A 20,382-nucleotide genomic window follows, 5' to 3' on the forward strand; every position below is an offset into this window, starting at 1 on the left:
AAAAATTAGAGTGATGAAAAGATAATTTCATTCTCAGAAAAGTGTGAAATTTCCTGTGGTCTGGTGGTGTTGCAGAAAAGCACTTCTCACCTTCCTACAAGTTGGGTGCTACTTCAGTTTGTCTGGGGAGAATAATATTTAATTTTGCTTGTGATGAGACATTTTTTAATCATATAAAAGTGCAGGGAAACCAAATATATCTTGTTCTCTCTTGTCTGGGACTTTATTAGCAGGAAAGCAGTTGTTGAAGGTATTGAGTCTTAAGGAAGCTAGCAGCGTATTATCCTGTCTCCTTTGATATGCATGTTTTCCCCAGTCTAGAAAAAAATCATTAACTTCAGCGAAAGGTGATATATTAAGAAGAGATAAGAAATACCACAGAGAAACTTACATGTGAGAATGCTGCATGAAAATACTATTTGATTTCTTGCCTCGAGGCTGTTAATTTTTTCCCCGTGGCTCTTGCTCTGTGTTTTAAGGTTTCTGAAAGAGGTTAAGTTACATCCACCCATATCACAAAACTCACAGCTGTTCCGAATCCCACTTAGCAATTACAGCGCAAGGCTAGGCAAACCCAGCTGCTGGGTAGAAACGTGCCCTCTCCTTGTGGTCACTTAATACTCAGAATCGATGACAAGGCAGAGGACTTGTGCCAAGAGAAACAGGAAGCTCCAGGGTAGGCGATCCCTAAAAGCTCGTTGGATTAAGAAAGGTCATAGATATTTTGAAGACTGCATAACTTTCTTTTTAAGTTTTCTCTTTAAAATTCTTTCAAAAGTTTTGTCTTAAATTTTCTTTTTAAATTGGAACAAGAGAACACAAGTAACTAAATCTTCATTATAAAGGAATCTGGTTTTCATGCAGAATCTTTTATAAAGTACAGTTTTCATGCAAAAGCTTATTAAAACTGTAGCATTGGCACATAACCTAGAGCTCTCTAGTGGCTTCTACAGCCGCACACAAGCTCGACTTCAGGCCACAATTTATTGAAGCCCATTCAGTGTACCCAGCTGCACGCACTTCTTTGCCTTCTTTTCACTAGTGAGTCTTTTATCTTCTCTAGTAGGCAAGTTAGCACCATGTCTTCATCACTGGCCCTCAAAGCGTGTACCAGTATAAGCAAACGTACAGGTATTTGCCAAACTGTTTTCTTCTTTTCTCCCCATGAAGCTTTTCCTGACCTAAGAAAAGGAAAAAAGAATTCTTTGGTTCTTCATCCTGATCAATTTTGACTCAAGGTTATTCACACAACAACAATAAAAATACAAAAAAAAAAAAAAAAAAAAAAAAAGAAGGAGGAGGACAACAAAGAGGAGAGGAAAAGTCTATATTAATATAATTGCCAAATTCTTCTTTACTGAGTAGCAAAAAAGTTCAGTAATTTACTTGAAGTTTAAATTTACTTGAGAAATTCTCCATGGAAGGAAGCTCTAGAACCTTCCACACATTAAAAGTGGAGGCTTTAAGGAGCCACTGAGCCCATGGAGGTGGGAGAGGGAGAGAGGCTCCAGGAGAGGGGGTGGCACAGAGAGGCTGGCACTGCCAGTGAGGGACAGACACGCGGGAGGGAGCTCAGAGGACAGCTGGGTGCCGGGGGAGAGGCAGTGTGCACAGTGGTTAGGGACACGTTCTGAGGAGCCGGTCTGCCTGGGCACGGATCCTGACCCTGTCCCTGACTAGGTGAGAGACCCCGGACTGTCGCTTAGTCTCCAGGTCGTGTGTGTGTGTGTGTGTGTGTGTGTGTGTGATAACGTTATAAAAACATGTTGGTTCATTTCAAATGTCCAGCTAAATCAAAAGCAGTTCAAGAAGTATCTCCAAAGAAATCCGTTACCTTTGAACCCATCTTTTTGTTTCAAATCCTGTAAAATTTTTCCTTTCAATCCGGATCTCCCTGGAGAGAGGCTGTAGCTCGGCCTTTCTGAAGCACATTCAGCTGTCCTTGGTATTTAGGACACTGACGTGCTCCGGATGTGAGGCGGATTTAGGATTTCCACCTGACTTGACACTTGCAGACCTGGCCTTCACCACTTTGATGCTAGTGCCTTTTAAAATATTTAATAAAGCATTCATTTTGTAAATTACTCTTACAATGCTTATGTGATATTCTAATTCAAATGCAAACATTTTAAAATAAAAAAATTTGGATTCCACAAGAGTGGCAAAGTTATAAAGAGATGAGATAAATTTAACAAATCATAGTAAGGTTATAAGTAAAGATAAGGATGCAGCTGTAGTAGCAGGTAATTTTACAGTGTCATTCATTAAATAAACTTTTTCCCCCTGAGTTGCAAAGTTAATTAATCATGTGTTAATGATATTTATCATCACTTCTAATTAACATTATATGGAAGTTCTCAGCTTGTGAAAAAAGGGACAATTTTAAAATGGTCCAGGTGTGAGAATGGGAGAAATAAAATACCATTATTCACAGAAAATTCAAAATAGTTTTTAGGTAAACTCTTTTGGTGAATAAGTTTGATAAAGTTGCTATATATATAATATCATTGCAAATATGTTTTATTTCTATATAGCCAAAGCAACAGTTAGTGAAAGGTTTTCACAGCTATCATTTATAACAGTATCAAAAAATTGACACAGACATATAATGAACTCGAAAAAGAACAAAGCTGATGAACTTCTAGGCATCCCATATTATTAAGTAACTACAAAAACAGAATAAAACTAGAATGAGGATAGATAGAGGTCCAGAGGAATTGAAAGATATAGACATTCTCTATTCTAAAAATAGACAAACAGAATAGAAAGTCTGGAGAGAGACCCACACATACGCAGCTCCATGATTGATGACAGTAGTGACTCTTGAGTCCAGGGAGGAAGGAACAATCTTTCCGGTAAATGAGTCTGGCTGGCTGGGTATCTATGGGGTAAAGAACAGAATCAGGTCCTTACCTTATACAACGTACAAACTCAGTTCCAAATTGAGATTGCAGAATCACGTGTGGAAGATTGGCTTCTGGAGGAATGGCAAAAGATCATCTTCATCACCTTGGTGATGGCCAAAGCTTTCATCAAGAGTACTCACTTAAAAAATCACCAGTCACAGAAGAAAGACTGTAAATTGGACTGTGCTTAAAGTGTCAGTAGATACATGAAATAGCAAGCCCCAGACTAGGAGCAGACATTTTCATATACTCAAGAAAGGGCTGATTTCTAGAATGTATTGAGAATCTATCTAACAAAGAGAAAAAAATAACAGTATAAATTGGGCAAAAACCCTGCACTTTCATAAAAAAGACATGTTATAAATATAGTATCACCAGTTGTCAGGCACGTGACATTACAAATATAAAAAGATGTCTCCACACCCGGAAAACATAGCAATATGACCAACATCTTACAGTGATCAAGGTTTTGGACAATCTGGTATAACTGGACTTTTATATGTTGCTGGTAGGGGATGTGAATTAGAAAACCGGCTGAGTGGGTTTAATGATAAATATGTGTAAATCCAGTGACCTCGCATGTCCCACTTTCACGTTTGATTTGACGATGATTGCATGAATGTGTTCATTTAGCCTGCACACTTACAGTTTCCCCACTTTTGGTCTGTGTAACTCAATCAGAAATTCACATTAAAACGTGACAACAATAGGAAAACATACAATATGATGTTTTAGCTTGAACAAATACATGGAATTTGAGACACTGACTGTCTAACAAAGGGCTCACAAACCTGGTGTATATATTAACATGGGTCTATTAACACAGTAGAAGGTCCCAATATTTTAGAGTAATCATCCTTTGACTGAACAAAACAATTTTAAGGGGTCAATAGTACAGAAATTCAAAGCACCTATACCCAAGGGTGTGAGCATGTAAGAGTGAGATACGACCTTTATGGAAATGACTGAATAAACCATGAGACAGACGGCCAGCCAAACTGTGTAGATGTTAGTGAGGATGTGTTGGAAATGATGATATTACATAATTTTTATTGAGTAGACATTGTGTGATAAGCACCATTCTAAGGATTTTATTTGTATAAATTCATTCATTGTAATAATATCTTAAGCAGAACATTCCTATTTCTGTTTTATGAAAGATGAAAGTAAACCTGAAACAGATCGAACGCTTTGTCCCATCACCGAGCTGGGACTGGCGAGGTCTGGATCTGAACCAGCAGGATTACTCAGGATCACACACTCTTAACTTCCATGTGGTTATTCTGCTTCCTTGACTTCACTGATGAGGGATTTCTCAAACGTATTTTAATTGAATAAGCAAATTGTGGAAATATGGTTATTCCATTTAAAGAACAAAAACAAAAGCCATATGGAAGAATACTCCCCAGCTGGAAACGCTGATTACATCAGGACTGATCAAGGAAAGAGGATGTTATTAATTTCCAATTTTTTTACCTCTTTATTGTTTCAAGTACTAGAAAGCACAGGAATACTATTTTTTTGTTGTTTGATTTTTTTGTCTGTTTGGTTTTTGTTTTTAGATTTAATAAAATGAAGAAAAGTCAACCCAGCCTCCGCTCCTGGGTTCATTATGTTTTCTTGAGAATCAGAGGAATGGATGGTTCCTGTAATGAACAGACAAGAAATTGACAAAGCTTGTCATCTGGTTTCTTGCATGATGCAGGCCCACAGCTCTGTTATGGTGTGGTCTTTCTGCAGTGCATTTACTCATTGATTATCAAAAATATTTACCTAGATTGGCTTAAAGTGGGGTCCCCGTCAGCAGCCACTTCTGTTCTCTCACGTTTACTCTTTCTTCAGTGAAATAATCAGTGCTAAGGCCACACAAGCAGACTCGCTTTTCATTTTGAGCTCGCCAGCAGTGACTGTGGCTGTGCTAAACCTCAGCCGTGGAAGCCCCGTGCCTCTCTTTGTTGGTGATCTCCAGACTTCATCTGGGCCTGCTTTCCTATTGGCTGTCACAACTTAGGCTCAAAGTGAGGGAGGGAATTTGTCAACAGGCCAACATGTTGTATGCTTGGAATCATACACAAAGATTATATAAATAAAAATAGTCCACAGGTTTATAAGTATTTGATAGTCTAGTGCATAAATCTGAATAGGTTATAGAGTGATATATCTTACAGAGTTATGAAATTTTGCCCCTCACTTTAGACATATAAGTTAACTACCTTTTTTGTGAAACCATTGTGTGTAGTTTGTAATTGGGTACCTTGAGATTTTACTTCCATCAACAACTTGAAGCAGTATTTTTGTGCTTTTTGATTTTCAGGTCCCATTTGACATCTCACTGCCTTCTATATTTAACCTTGAGAGACTATTTGATCTTGCTAACGGTTGTGTCGTATCGGGAGGCAGCCTTTACAACTGGATGGTGTCAATCATTCCCTGAACATCCTTCACCAGGTAAAAGTCCTTCCGAAGAATTTAATTGTTACTGTTTTTCTTAGTTTGAAATAAATTTCTGGAACTCTGCTCTTCTAACTGCCAGAATGAAATTAACTTATTATAGAAGGTAAATTTCTTTAAGAATTACAGTTTCAAGGATTGTTTTAAGTTGTATTTGAATTAAACAGCAGTGCTGTTGCTTCTTAAAACTGTAGTACTAAGCTATTCATAGAAAACAGGTTTTGGCAGTAGGACTCTTCTGCTCTTAGTTGAGATGGGATTGTCTCTAGAAATGTTTATACAGCAAGATTGGATTACACCAGTGGTTCTCAGCCAGGAGCAGTTTCCCCTCAGATGACACTTGACAATGTCTGCAGACTTTTGGGGTAGCGTAGCTGGGGGAGTGTACTAGTGGCATCTGGTGAGTAGAGGCCATGGGTGCTGGTAGACATCCAACAGAGTATGAGGCAGCCCCCTCTACAGCCAAACTCTATCCAGCCCAAAATGTCAGCTGCGCCAGTTTGGAGAAACCCTGGATTAATCCTTAACATGTGGTAAATTCAACTCTAGGAGCTTGTCTGTTTGGCTTAGGTGATGATATGTACCAAATTAGACCTTCTGTGTTTTACATTTCTGAGAGGACACCTTGCACAGAATTATGCTGCATAAAGTTTGAAATTATACAGCCCTGGATTTGAGTAGTAGCTTCACCTTCCGCTAGCTTTGATACTTTAAAGTTAAATTATTAAGCCTTAGTTTCATCATCTGTAGAATGGGGATGTTAATATCTGTCTTGTAGGAGTACTATATACTGAATTAATTGAATCAGCACATGCAGCATACCCAGTCCTGCAGGGAGTACCACTTCCCTGCTGAGGTGGACCAGAACCATCCTTTTCTGACTTTCGTTGTCTAGTATGTAGCAATGTCCTGTGTGAATGGTTCCTAGGTGCTGGCCCATGAACATATACATGATAAATAAATTAAATTATTGTGTTTTCCTAAAGCTTCATGATTCAATACATCGCCCTTTGTTCTCAGATTATGAATTTTTTACTTCCTACTGGTTTTTTATTTTAAATACAAAATATTTACTACACAAAAATGTAGTAATTGACAAACTACCCATTTGTTAAACTTAGAAAAAGTACTGTTGTTTGGTAATTCTTTTTAAAAAAGACATATTTTTGTTATTCAAGCTAACTTACTTTCAAGTTACAAAAGTTGCAAAATTTTGGTTTAAAAAATGTCCATGACTGCCTCAACTTAATTTGTTATGACATGACGAAAACAAAGTATCTTTGAAATGCTATGAGTATTTAAATGGATAATGTTTGTAACATAAATTTATATAAATAACTTTTATATCAATAATAGGCCAACATATACCCTAAACACCCTAATGAGGATACAGCATGAAACTTAAAATACTTCTCAATTTACATATAACACATTAATCAATCCAACTAGGCTAGCAATATTTAAAAGAAAATGGTTAGTCACGGTCTCCAGGTATTACTGAATATGCTAGAACTCCCATGAAATGAAGAGCAATTCCATTATCTCACATTTTCCTGTAAGTTCTTTGTCTCCAGGTTGGAATAGCCCATGTGGCATATGTAGAAGTGGCCCAGAGCCTGTTGGTTCTTTGCTTTTTGTCTGTTCTTCTTAACCTTTGACTTCCTACTGGCTTAAAAGGCCCTTATTTTATCAACCACCATAATAGTAACTGATAACTGACATTTGAAAATAATCTCCAATGGTAATAAAAGAAAAAAATAGAAATCTTATGTTGGTCCCTACTTTTTAAAAATTTAGATATCTGTAAAGTTTTGTTTTGAAGTCCAAGAACAAGCAAACTAGCACTGGCCTATAATACTACATAGAGGAAATAAACCTTTGGCAAGGTAGTTAAGGATACAGGCAAGATACTCTAGGAGAACAGGACACAAAAATGAAAACGCCCAAGTGTATGGAGCCAGGACTCGTCTGCTGTGTATCTGGAGTGCGTGGCTTGTGTTGCAAAGTGAGAGAAGTTGTTAAGGGCGGATAGAGAGCAGGCTTGGCCACGTCAGTAGATATCAGGGTGCAGTGCAGATGACTAGGTTTCTGGCATGTAGATGCTCCGTAAGTATCAGATGAGTAAAAGGAATCAGTGGGATGAGTCCGACCTGGTCTCTAAGGCAGAGAGGGGACAAGAAAGAAATGACAAGAAGACCTCTATCATGTCGCAAAGCAAGAGAAATCAAGTTTGCACAGTTTACTGGATAAGTGGAAATATGAAGCAAAGTTTGGTTCAATCAGAAAACCCATTTGGAAGTGATGACTCATGGTGAAGGCTTCCAGGTCCTTTGATCTTGAAGTAGGATTTATAAATATCACTGCTGAAATAGAGAACTCTTTGATGGCTTGTGTTTATCAAGAGAAATTCAATTTACCATGTAAAGTTCAGGACAAAAAGGTGCAGCATATTACCTATACATTTAAAGTGCTGGTGTAGAAATGCAACCTGACCATATATTGCAATCAGGACCATAAATGCAATCAGGACCATATATTTATCCTCTTAATTTCCAAGAATGTATGTACCCGTCACCCACTGTGCATCACTATTAAGTTCAGGTTGGATGCATTTCATTTTTCCTTATTTTAAATATTAGTATGCGCGAACTATTTGATAGAGCCCTACAGTGCACATGGTAGAGGTCTGTAGTATTTACTTTCTGAGTGATGGGATAGAAATATAAACAAGTGGATGTGACCTAGGCTAGACTGCAGTGTGGAACCGTAAAGAACAGGGAGGCAAAGGTGTTGCCAGCCCCCCACCATCATTATATTACCCAGGTTGTTTCCCTTTCCTGGGCCGCCTTCCATGTAAGCACGGTGTTAGTGAGCACTTTACATGAGGCGTCTCTCCTGGCTTCCCAAGAATTGTGACCGTCAGGCACAGTGTATTACTGACTCTATTTACACAGTGGGAAGCAGAAGCATTAGACAGGTACATAACTCGCCCACTGCTTGTGGTCAGGAGTAGAGCCAGGATTGAAATCCTGATTGAGAAATCTGAGCTCTTCATTGCTAAACTGGCTTCCCCACCCTCTGCACCCACTCCATGGCTCTGGGAAGCTTGTGAATCAAGCGAGAAAGTAAGACATGGCTGAGTCTAAGCTAACACCGTAACGTCTGGGATTTAAAAAAGCAATGACTCACAGACCTGAGTGGATGTCCTAGAAAACATAGCGGTGAGGGGCAGTGTTATCTATGCCACAATAATCATTTCCTGGGGAAAGCAGGCCCCTTCCCAGTGTTGCAGATAATGTAACGTTCCAGTGCATTTTTAATTTTTCTTCCAGTTTCATAAATTTACAAATGCTGTTATTTTGGGTGTTGTGTGGCCTGAGAGAAACATTCTCACCAGACCCTGGTGTCACAGTTTTCCCATTTGAAACCATCCTGGAAATTCCCCAGCTCTTCTAAAATACAAGCAACCCTTGCTAATGAAGGCCAGAGGCTTCTGTGCAAGGCAGTGAGGAAGCAAGTGTGAACTGGGCCACCGTACAAACAGAAGGAAATTTCAGACTCTACCAGGTGAAAGGTGCATTGATTCCCAGAAATGTCTTTCAGGATGCTTTTTTTAAAAAGACCATATAATACTTTTACAGCTGCTTTTTAAAAATGCAGTTCACAGTGTGTATGTGTGTGTGAAGATGTGTTACAGTGGACAGTGTGATATTTTCTGTTGTTTAAGTTATAACAGAGAATGACAGGAAGCAAACTGAAAGGCAGAAGGGAGGAAGCAAAACAGGGAAGGGAAGAGGAGCCAGAGCTGAAGTGCTAGGTAATAAATCCACCTGCTTCTGCTTGTCTTCTCAATCTCCAAGAGATCGCTTTAGAAATTGACCACCTGCGTCGTTGTATTTTTATAGCAAAACCTAACCATAGCTCCAGAGTCATAAACATGTGATTCTGTCCCATATTCCTTCACTTTGAATTTTGTTTGAGGCTTGGTAAATTGTTGCTCCTCATTTATCTTGGAATTTAGAGTGTTCATAAACCCTAAAAGCTTATGCTAAATACACACAATGCCATCCAAGATGTTTTCAAACCATAATGTATATTTATATTTTCAATATCTGCATAGTCCAAACTGTGCATTAGGAAAGAAAACAGTAGGACCAGAAATCCACCATGTAGCTGCTTTTCCCCACTTTTTCAGATTTAAAATACTTGTGGTCTGTCGCACCAAAAAACTTGTACTCATTTGCCAGGAGACTCAGGCAAAGATGTTCACTCATGCACTGATTATAATAAAAAAGAAGCCTTACTAACTATCCATTAGATGGAAAATGAATAAGTAAATAATGATGCAGGCCTGCAGGAGAATACACAGAAGTAATAAACACATGGATGATAGAGTACTAACCAACCTTCTGACATGAATTAAAGAGACATGCATTGGTCTGGATTCACTGCAAAACGGGTTGAGTAAAAGAAGAAAATTAAGTATTACAAAAGGACATATACAGGAAGATGGGATTTATCCAAAATTATAAGCTGGTAAATTGACATAACATGGTATTTATAGATTTCTATGTGTTGTACTAAAAATATTTTAAAAGTACAAGTAAATGTTCCAAACCAAATTCTAGTTGTGACACCTCTGAAGGAGAGATGAACTCTAAATAAAATTCCCAAGAGGTCTTGTTCATATTTGAAAAGTTTTCTTTCTTCATCTGAATATGTGTTATGTTGGTCTCTGTCTCATAAATAAAAAAAATAGGCATCACTTACCTTTTTCATCCTGTGGCTGGCAAGCTTTGTATAATTATTGTTCCACCTATCAGTAAACAACTCTTGAACGTGTGCTGTGATTCTGGTCTATGCATGTAACTGAGTGGTTCACATCTGGGTCCATTGATTTTGCATTTAATGACAACTAAAAATCACTTTGAAATTAATGTCAAGCCATATACATGTGCCCAATATTAGAAAAGTTAATCTGTAAAAGTATTAATTTTTAATATAAGATAGTAGAACCTTAAGAAATATTTAATTAACTGAAGGCAGATTTCCCTGTATAATTCCTATCAATTTTAAGTTTCCTCATTATACTCTAAATTATTTGATTTGCCAAAATTAGATATATACAGACCTTTTTTTACTTGCTTGCCTGTTATATGAAATGAGGCTTATGTGTAAAATCCATCTACCATCCGTAATTTCAATGTTTTAAAATATATATTAAATTTGTCCTTATTTTTGCTTTCTACTTCAATAGAGAGCCTTGTGTGTTGCAATGTTGACACTCAAATTTCCGTGGCAACAGATTTTCTTTGTCATAAACACTGGTTTAACTAAGAAGAAGGTTTTAGGGACAGCAGGGTTTTTTTTCATAGTTAAGTTCATTAGTTAAAAAGTTGAATAAAGATGAATAGGAATTTTATTGTAAGAAGTACTTTTCAATTGGAACTTTGGAAACAATAAAAAATGAATTGCAAATAAATTCCCCGTTTGATATTTCAGATAACATTTATACATCTTGTATCCAACAGCTTGGAAGGAAACTGATCTAAAAGCAGATTCTGTCCGTGTACAACCTTGAATCCTCCTTTAAACTGTCCACAGTGTGAAAAGCCAATAGATTTCTAAGCAATTTGGACATTCCTAAGCAGTTTTATAACTTTCCTAATTTAATTTTTTCCCACAAGAATTACATGAATTTCTCAGACTGCTTTTCTCATCATTATAAAAGCAATTCAGAACTAATGTAAAGAAGTTATGAAATATTGAAAGGTACAAAGTGGAAAATAAAAGTTTCCCAGAAGTGCACCTCTGTGAAACCACCAATGCGAACACTTAAATGTGTTTTCGGTAGTCTATCTGATTATCTTTCCCACTAACCAGGAAAAACCAAACAGTGCTCCGACCCCAGATTCGAGACAACTCTCCGCGCTCCTAAGTGTGGCATGGATGGGCCTTTTCAGAGCTCGCTGGCTGGGAAAATGCTCCGGCTGGGAGGGTTTGGACCTGGTGGTTTGAATGCAGTGCAGTTAGAATAATCAGGATGTAATTAGATCCAGCGGAATTGTCCACAGTTCCTCTTCCTGGTAATAAAGTATACGGTAATGATCCATGGAAGGACAAAAGAAATCAAATCTTCATTTTTGTCCTTTGGAGGCTGGTCATTTAATCTTTCTCATAAATACATTAGCTCCCTTACACACTTACTCCATCTGTGGAAGCACACATTTATTCTTTTTTCTGATGGATTTTTTTCACTTGATAGATGTTAGTTATTACTCTGTGCCTTTGCTATCTGGCACAATATCCTTTCTCATCTATTTATTTAAAAATATTTACCAAATGCCCACTGAATGCCAGGGACTGTGCACAGAGTAGTGCCACTTAGGTAGTCCCTTCCTGCGAGAGCCCACACCTGGCAGCATCCCCTACCTGGTCTACACCCACAGGAGATGGAGTCAGCCTGTGGAAGGGACACCTGCACCCCGACGTTCACTGCAGCATCATTCGCAGTCTCCAGATAGGGAATCAACCACAGAGTCCACGAACTGATGGATGAATAAAGAAAAGCCAAGATCTCTATCCACAGGGAATACTGTGCAGCTTTAAAACAGAAAGAAACCCTGTCAATTGTGACAACATAGGTGAAGCTGAAGGACGCTGTGATGAGCAGGGTGAATCAACACAGGCAGACAGGTATATGCTGAATGTGAAGTCATTTTCTTATTAGAGGTGTTTGCAGTAAGTAACGTTCACATTCTTGGTGTGGAGGTGGTCCTGGTACGCAAGGCATCTTAGTTTCTTCCTGCATCCCCCTCCACTGGCTCCCCTCTCCCTCTGTTTCTGGATCCCTTTTCCATTTGAAAAAGACCTGTCTCCTACTTCCTGTCCCCTGTCCTTTAGTTTGCTCTGTATTTATACCGTGAGTTTCTTACATGAGATGAACCGTGAAGTATCTAAGCTCGCGCATCTGATTTATTTCATTTAACGTTAAGGTCTCAAGGTGCAATCATTTTCCTCCAGCTTTCTTAGTGGCAGAACAGTATCTAAAATAGTAGAACTAAAATAAGGAATACAGCGGCGATTACCAGGAGTAGCGGAAGGGAGAGTTTGAGCTACATTGGTCAGAGCACACAGAATTCCAGTGAAACAGGAAGATTAATTCCAAGAAATCTATTGTACAAAGAGTTGCCTGTAGTTAATCACAATGTACAGTGCTTGGACGGTGGCTGAGACAAGATTTTAAGTGTTCTCATTGCACTAAAATAGGTGTGTGAGATAAAGTGTGTATGTGAGCTCGCCCAGTTGGGCCATTTCAAAATGAATGGATTTCAAAGCATAAGTCATACATATAAATACGTCTAATTTTTATCTGTTAGTGTGGAACTGTAAACGCCTCACCTCTCATGAGCCTGCTCTGCCTTCTACCTTGTCTCACTGTCTCCCGCTTCTTTCTTCCCCCGTGAGACACACACATTTATCTGCATGTCTGTATGTCTGTTTGCTCCTTGAGATCAGAGAACAAGGTGGGCAGATTTCAAGGAAGTAAAGGAACTTGTGTTCACATTTTGTGAAATTTTTCCTTAAATGTAGATATCTGTCTACCCTTGAACAGTTTTCAAACTTTTTACTGGCCCATTGCATTAAAAAAATTTTTTTATTGGCACAGATTTGCAGTCCATGTTTACATTGTGGGGTTTTTTCTTTTTCTATTTTCGTGACTCTTTGAGACCTTTGCTGTTCTTTTATTGGCATGTTTATCGTTTTTATTTCTAAGATCCCTCCATGTCAAGGATATAAACTCTTTATATATTCTGTGAATATTTTAGGTTCTCATTTGCTTGTCACCTTTTGTTTGCAGCTCATTTGTCCTTATTTTTTTTTTTAGTAGTGGTAGTCGGTCTGGACCATTTAGTTATTTATCTTCAGATTTGCTGCAAAAGAGATTTAAGGTAACTTAGAAATACATGTTCAATGCAGGGATACAATTAATTAAAACCAAGAAAAATAGGGCAAAGAAACCAATATAAGTAGAAAAGCAAGATGAAGCCAGCAGTTGAGTCAATTTTTTATTTTTAAGAAAAGATACCATTATTACACATTGTGCATGTACTAGGCACTGGCTGCAAACTTAGTTGTCTGCTCTCTTATAGTGTACACATGAACCGTTAAATACTCTACAATAGACTGTAAGACCAACAATGTTTTGAAGGGAAAACAGACAATGTACTTAGGAGATGCACTGGAATTCCTAACCCTGGTATTCCCAAGAAGGGGTTTCCCCTTAAATTCTCATGAAAAGAGACTGGAAATTCTCTCTTTCTCAAGCGCTCTCTCTCTCTCTCTCTCTCTCTCTCTCTCTCTCTCTCTCTCTCTCTCTCTTCTCTCTCTCTCTTTCTGTCTCTCTCTTTCTCTTTCCCCTGTCTGTCTCTGTCTCTGTTTCTGTCTGTCTCTGTCTGTCTCTGTCTCTCTCTCTTTCCCCTGTCTCTGTCTCTGTCTGTCTGTCTGTCTATCTGTCTGTCTCTCTCTTTTTCTCTGTCCCCTATCTGTCTCTGTCTCTGTTTCTGTCTGTCTCTGTCTCTCTCTCTCTCTCTCCCTCTGTCTCTCTGTCTCTCTGTCTCTCTCTCTTCAACCACAAGCTACAGTAAGATGCAACACATTTTACAAGTCACTTCACTAATTTCATGCTAGCTTATGAAGAATTTATTTAATTTTCTCAATATCCATTTCTGATTAACGAACTTAAAACCATGAATGAGGCTTACAGCAAGAAAAGGATGTGAAGGAAAAGAATATTTTTATTGACCTTAAAAGCAGCCTCACTTTTGTATAAGGAAAAACACTCCACTGTGTTTTTACTTAGAGCAGTTTCACTGGTTAAAATACTTTTCAACTGTATTTGAGGAGAAGCACATCAAATGGCTATTATCAAGACTTCAAAGGCTGCTGCTTTGAGCTGCTGGTTGATCGATCTTGACACTGCATTCAGAAGGAACACAATATAAACTAGTGCCACAACAATCCAGGTAACTGCAAACACACAGTTTTATTTGAGGTTCCAGAGGAAATTGTAGAGAACAGGGAAAGTATTCTGCAGGAGCTGAGGATAAATGGAAATACCATTTTCTGTCTAAATGTTATGGATTTCTGATTGATGGAAAGAATATTTGACATGAAAATTAATATTCTTAGCTGTTTTGGCATTATATTTTTGTAGGATAAAAGATTTATACATTTGTAGGGATCATCGAGGTTATTCAATTCAGTTCTCCACTACAAGTTTCAATTCCCTGTTAACTGTCTCCCTCAAGAAACAAGCAGCCATACTTGAATGGAGGATTAGCACGGTGGTGAAGTAAGCCAGTTGTGGCATCAGAGGGCCTGGACTGGACCATGGACTTCCAGTTACCGTCGGCTTGGACTTAGGCAAGGTCCTTGACGCCTCCATACAGTTTTCTCATCTGTAAAAAGAGATAAAACACCCAGAGCAGTGTCTGGATGTTGAGTAACAGTTATCTCTTCCTGTTATTACATACACCTTCTAGGGAAGCTCAGCTCAGCCTGGAAAGAGCCACAGGTGTGGTTTGGTTATTATTTGGTTTTTAGTAACAGTGAACGCTCACTTCTGGTAACAGCAGAGTAGCATTTATAGAACTACCATCTGCCATTAACAACTTTCAACTCTGCACCAAAACACAGTGCAAAGAATTATAAATTCATAATTAAAATAAACATGGGAAGCTCGTGGGGAAGGATTTAAAATAGGAAACTGGCGAAAACAAGAGCTTAAAATACTGTAGCAGACTAGGCGTGCTCCACATTGAACCACTTTAAGCACAGTGTGTGTGGCTTAGTGATGGGGCTGTATTCTCAGAAGTGCATTGTTAGGTGACTTCAGCATTGCTGACACAAACCTGGATGACGTAGCCTGGTAATCACCACAAATACATAACTGTACATGCCATGCTTTATACCATTCTCTGCAAGGGAGGTGTGTTTACACCAGCATCATCACAAACACATGAGCGACTTCTAGCACCATGACCTTGTGATGGCTACCGTGCCTCTCAGCATTAGGAACTCTTCATCCCCATCATAATCTAAAGGCACCACGGTCACATAAGTGATCTGTCATTGACCAAACATGTGGTGTGTGACCGTCCATAGGGGATAAAACTTCATCAGGAAGAGGATAATGACTGGCCAGAGGCTCCAGAAATCAGTCTGTGGGTCTGTCCAAGTAACTAGAAATTAAAAATGAAGGATGATCCGAAGAAGGAGGAGGCAACACGGGACCCCCAAATTCTATGCATTAATTCTCTTTCTCAAAATGTCAGCTGACTACCAAACTGTACACGGGCTTGAGGAGACTGCAGGAAATCCAGCTGGAGGCTGGAAGAGCTGGGCAGAGATTTCAGCCAACACTTGGTGCTAGAAAGACAAATTTTGGAATTCAAGTCAAGTAGAAAGAATTCACTATCTTCTTTGTGCTTTTCAGTGAACCCCAGGAGGGCCATAGCTTAGGAATGAGGGTCCTTGAAACAAGCACTACAACTGAAACCAAAGAAGCCCGTCAGGTCAACTGCCACTAGGTTCGGTTGATTTGTCAGTAGGTGAGCTGTGTGCTGGGACAAAACACTCTTGGAAAGACAATAACAATGCTCATGGTGTGAAGTTTTAAAACACTGTGTATACAAATAAGAAAAATGTGATCGGTAATCAGAGGAAAGATAAGTCTCAGATGGTAGAATCAGAATGTGAAGGCTCTCAAATCACTGTGAAATACACGTGAAATAAACCATTGGAAAAGACTGCCAATGGGCGAAGAGATGAGGAATAGCAGGAGACATATGGAAATGAGGAAAAAATCAAATGGGAGTTATGGAACTGAAAAATAGATCTGAAATTAAAAATTCATTGAAAGAACTTAAAAGCAAATTAAGCACCACAGGAAGAAAAAAACAGTATGCTTTGTAGATACATTAGTAGAAACTATCCAACCGAGTTCAGAAAGAAAAATGAATTTTTAAAAATTACAGTGATGACAGCTCCTGTGACAATATTAGGTGACCTATCAAATGTGAAATTGAAGTCTCAGAAAAATAGAGAATTTTTTTTTAATGGGAAAACTTTTTCTAGATTTGATTGAAAACATTAATCACTCTTAGATTTGGAAAGTTCGATGAACTTCAAGCAGGATAACTTCTAAAAATCAAAGTTAAAAAAATTAGCATATGTCAACAAAAGAAAAAGATACATTACAAAGTATTAAAGATAAATAATAAGAACTACTCACATCTTGTCAGAAACTTTGGAGGCAAGAGGATAATAGATTGTCTTCTTAAAAGTGCTAAAATAAGAGTAAATCAGCCTAAATTGAAAAATAAAGTGAAGTTTTATATAAAAAATTATTATAATAAAAGACATATTGCCATTAATCCCCCTGAAAGTACTCAAAATACTGCATCTCATTTCCAGCTCATACTCATCCTGTTGCTTCTTACATTAAATGTAAATGGACCAAAGCTTTCAATTAAAAGCATAGATTATATGCATTTCAAATAACAGACATTAATAAGTAGAAAATGAAAAGATGGAGACAGGGATACTATACAAACATTGCACATAAGAAACCTACTGAGATTAAATTAATATAAAGATAGACTTTAGATATGGACACTGCCAGAAATAAAATTAAAGGTTTTTGAAAAATGAAAACATCAATTCATTAAGTGGGCGTAATCCTAAGTATGTTGGCATCTGATGATAAGAAATGTTTATTTGCTAAGCATGTGTCCAATAATTCCCTTTAGGGAGAGTTTTGCCTCTACTAGAAAGGTAACTTTACTGAAGTAGGTAGTCTGAGCTATGGGATGGGCTGTATTTGATGATTCAGAAAAACAAGTAAAGTCCCCAAGACAAGGCAATGGGGTCACGCATCCTCTCAATTTATCCACAACTGGATTGTTTCTTTGAAATCAGGATTTAGTGAAAATATCCAGGCAGACTGTGATAGTTACTCTCATCCTACAAAGAGGAGAATTCATTTTCCTTGGAAATGGAGAGCAAAGAGAGGAGAAGGAAAAAGTGGGTCGTGACAAGATGATACGAGATTTACAGTGGGTGAAATAACCACTTTCCATGACCCCTCAAAGTATGAGTAAAATTGCTCCACTCACAAAATGTGTGTGTGTGTGTTGTGTGTGTGTGTGCATGTGTGTGTATAACTAACAATGAGTGAAAAGAGCGAATATCACGGACATGGTATTTGTGAGCACACTGTCTTTGGGAATTTGTAGCAATCAGAGGAGTTATGGTTTTGGATCACCATAAGCTATGAAATAGGACATCTGTGTCCAGATGGAGCACAGTGAGGCTGAAAAGGGCTGAACTGACCCCTGGGTGTCACAGTTGCATTAGTTAAGACTCCGGGCAGCAGGCAGAGGTAGGTGAGCACTGCACGGGATTGACCCTGAAGCCCAGGATGGTGCTATAGCAGTCTTGCATGTTCCCAGTGCAGTAGTGAAGAGAGGACGTATTCTGATGGCTCTGTTTCCTCCTCCAGGAATGAATAAACCTGAGAAACCAATCAAAATGTGACATCAGACAGAAGAAATTTCAAGCAATACCTATCAGCCTTTGGAAATGTGGTGAGAAGAAACGCTTAGGAGCCAGTATTTTGTTGCTCGGAAGGTTCCTGTTTGTACTGGAATCCTACCCGCTTAGGATGTCCCCAAATTCCCTGGAAATTGCTTGAGTTTTCTTCTTACTCTACCAGCCTCCTGTAGTTTCAAAGGTGTTTCGGCTCCTAGTAAGCAGTTTAACGTTCTTCCCTTTTGCTCACAGATCTGTGCCTCTCTTTGGCTCCCTCTTAGTTTGTCCAAAAGACCTGTTTTCTCCTTTGCTTTGGCTTCCCCATTCTCTCTTGGGTTTTGAAAAGAATGAACTTTCAAATAAATTCAAACTGCACTCTGCTAAAAATAAGTAGACATGAGTATTTGTCCTCCATTTATTCCCTCTGTGTGTGTGTGTGTGTGTGTGTGTGTGTGTGATACTAGGGACTGGACACAGGGCCCTTTACTTTGTTCCAAGTCACCAGTCCTTTTTTATATTTTATCACAATATATGGTCTCACTAAGTCACTAAATTACCCAAATGGGGCTCAAGCTTACCATCTTTTTGCCTCAGCTCTCCAGAGTGCAGGGATTACAGAAATGTGCCACCAAGCCTGGCTCAAATTTGTTGAGCATTGCTATATAGTAGACACAGTTCCTGGCTCTGAACACACAAACATCTCTCATCTATTAAGATGCTCTATAATATGTTAAGGGTAACTGAAATGTAAATTTACAATTCACAATATATCAGTATAGATGTTAGACTGAAGCCTGAACAAAATGTTTCAGGATGAGCAAGAAATGGCAATGGCTCACCAAGCAGATGACGTGGCCACTATCTTAGGAGACGAAAAAGTGAAAGAAGGAAGAACAGGTGAAAATGAAAATCTCTAGCCCAAAATATTAGTAGTTGAGTCACACGATGATTAGTTCCTGAAGGAGGTGTCGGGAAGATGTATTGGGTAGATGAAATCCCTAATGAGCCCATAAATGAGGAGCGTTGCTTCTTATAGCATATAAGAAGATAATTTTTATCAGGTAATGAAATTGTTTTCAGTCTTCGGAATGAAAATGAATCCCTTGCTAATGCAGATCTTCTAATAAAGGGACTGAGAGAGAAAGCCGGAATTACACTTGGCTCATGGTAGGCAGAAACCCACCTAAATAGTCCAGGAAAAAAAATGAAAGATAATGAAGTAATCAAAATAATTGCTTAATAGGGAATGTGAAAGATCTGCAGTGCTAAATTATAAATGTACATTTCAAGAAAAATGAGGTGACCTTAAGGAACAGATTAGAAACCGAAACCCATGCCAGCCAGAAGCAATGCTTTTCATTAGCAAAGCTAAAGATTAATTAAATCCGGGGAAGCTCTTTGAAATCCACAAGTGCGAGCTACGTTAGAATACAATACAACTGGTATATTGGTATCATAATTAATGATTAAAATAGAGCTCTTTATTAAATGTGTTCTGCCATCGTTCACGTGACAGTTGTGAAAATGAAGGGGACAAAAGTGTGTTACTTAAAACCAACCCTGAGTCTAGCAGCATCTGCTTGTCAAAGTTGGGGATGAGGGGTTTATTTGCAGGACATAATGTCTAATAGTTGCCTTCCCTTTTTGCAGTAGCCAGTGGACAATCCCAAACTTAATGGGGGTTCTATATCCCCCAAAACCTCTCTGGAAACCTAGCAGAGAGCATGGAAGGGAGTGATGGTTTGATTTTTGCTGTTGCTGTTATCTCTGGATCTTTTGTTTCAGATGAATGATTCTGGATGTTGGTAACAGAGAATGGAGGCTGAGAATTCAAAGCCTCTGACAATTCTTCTTGCCATCTAAGGGTGATGCTTTGGGGGCAAAAAATGGCCATTGTCAACAGAGAGGGTTAAGTATAGGTAAATGGAAGCCCAGTTTTACAGGACAAGAAAAAGAAAGCTTTGTTCCTTAGAGAGACTATGCAAGGGGGAAGGGGAGGGCAAGAGTCTGGAGAGGTAAAGGGGTGAGACCCAAGAAGGGCAAAAAGCCCCTCCTCTGCTCTGTACCTGTGTCTGCCGAGTGAGGCAGATGTAAGTGAGCAAATCAAGGCAGAGCGCAGTTAGAGAGCCTGACAGAGGGAGAGGCTGCAGAGTTTGGGAACATGTGGAGCCATTGGAGCCGAATCAGAGGTCATATAATAATTCGGAACCACAGTCCATTCCCAGGATGTCACAGTCATACAGAAGCCAGCCTCGGGTAGGGGACAGGAGCCCTGCTGTTCTGGACACTTCTGTCCTTTAGTGATGGTGGTATTCACCTAGCATTGTCCGCTGAAACATGGTTTCTGAGATTAAGCTTTAAATCTGAGCTGGGTTTACCCATATAAACTTTAGACCGTTTGAAGATGCTGCTCTGAGTCATATTTAAAAGA

At 38.7% G+C, this 20,382-nt stretch overlaps 1 protein-coding gene across 1 annotated transcript in view; it reads left to right on the top strand.

Annotated features, from left to right (window-relative positions):
- Cfap54 (cilia and flagella associated protein 54) overlaps nucleotides 1-18,341 on the top strand; it is a 346,516-nt gene extending 328,175 nt beyond the window's left edge. The window contains exons 69-70 of the mRNA XM_063255344.1: nucleotides 5,221-5,354; nucleotides 17,923-18,341. Of these exons, the coding sequence (XP_063111414.1) occupies nucleotides 5,221-5,340 (120 nt within the window). The 3' untranslated portion in view covers nucleotides 5,341-5,354; nucleotides 17,923-18,341. The remainder of the gene's footprint in view (nucleotides 1-5,220; nucleotides 5,355-17,922) is intronic.
- Nucleotides 18,342-20,382: the final 2,041 nt, after the last annotated feature.

The sequence above is a fragment of the Cavia porcellus genome, unplaced genomic scaffold, assembly GCF_034190915.1.
Source record: "Cavia porcellus strain 051 isolate PalLab524CR breed Dunkin Hartley unplaced genomic scaffold, mCavPor4.1 scaffold_8, whole genome shotgun sequence".
Taxonomy (NCBI): domain Eukaryota; kingdom Metazoa; phylum Chordata; class Mammalia; order Rodentia; family Caviidae; genus Cavia; species Cavia porcellus.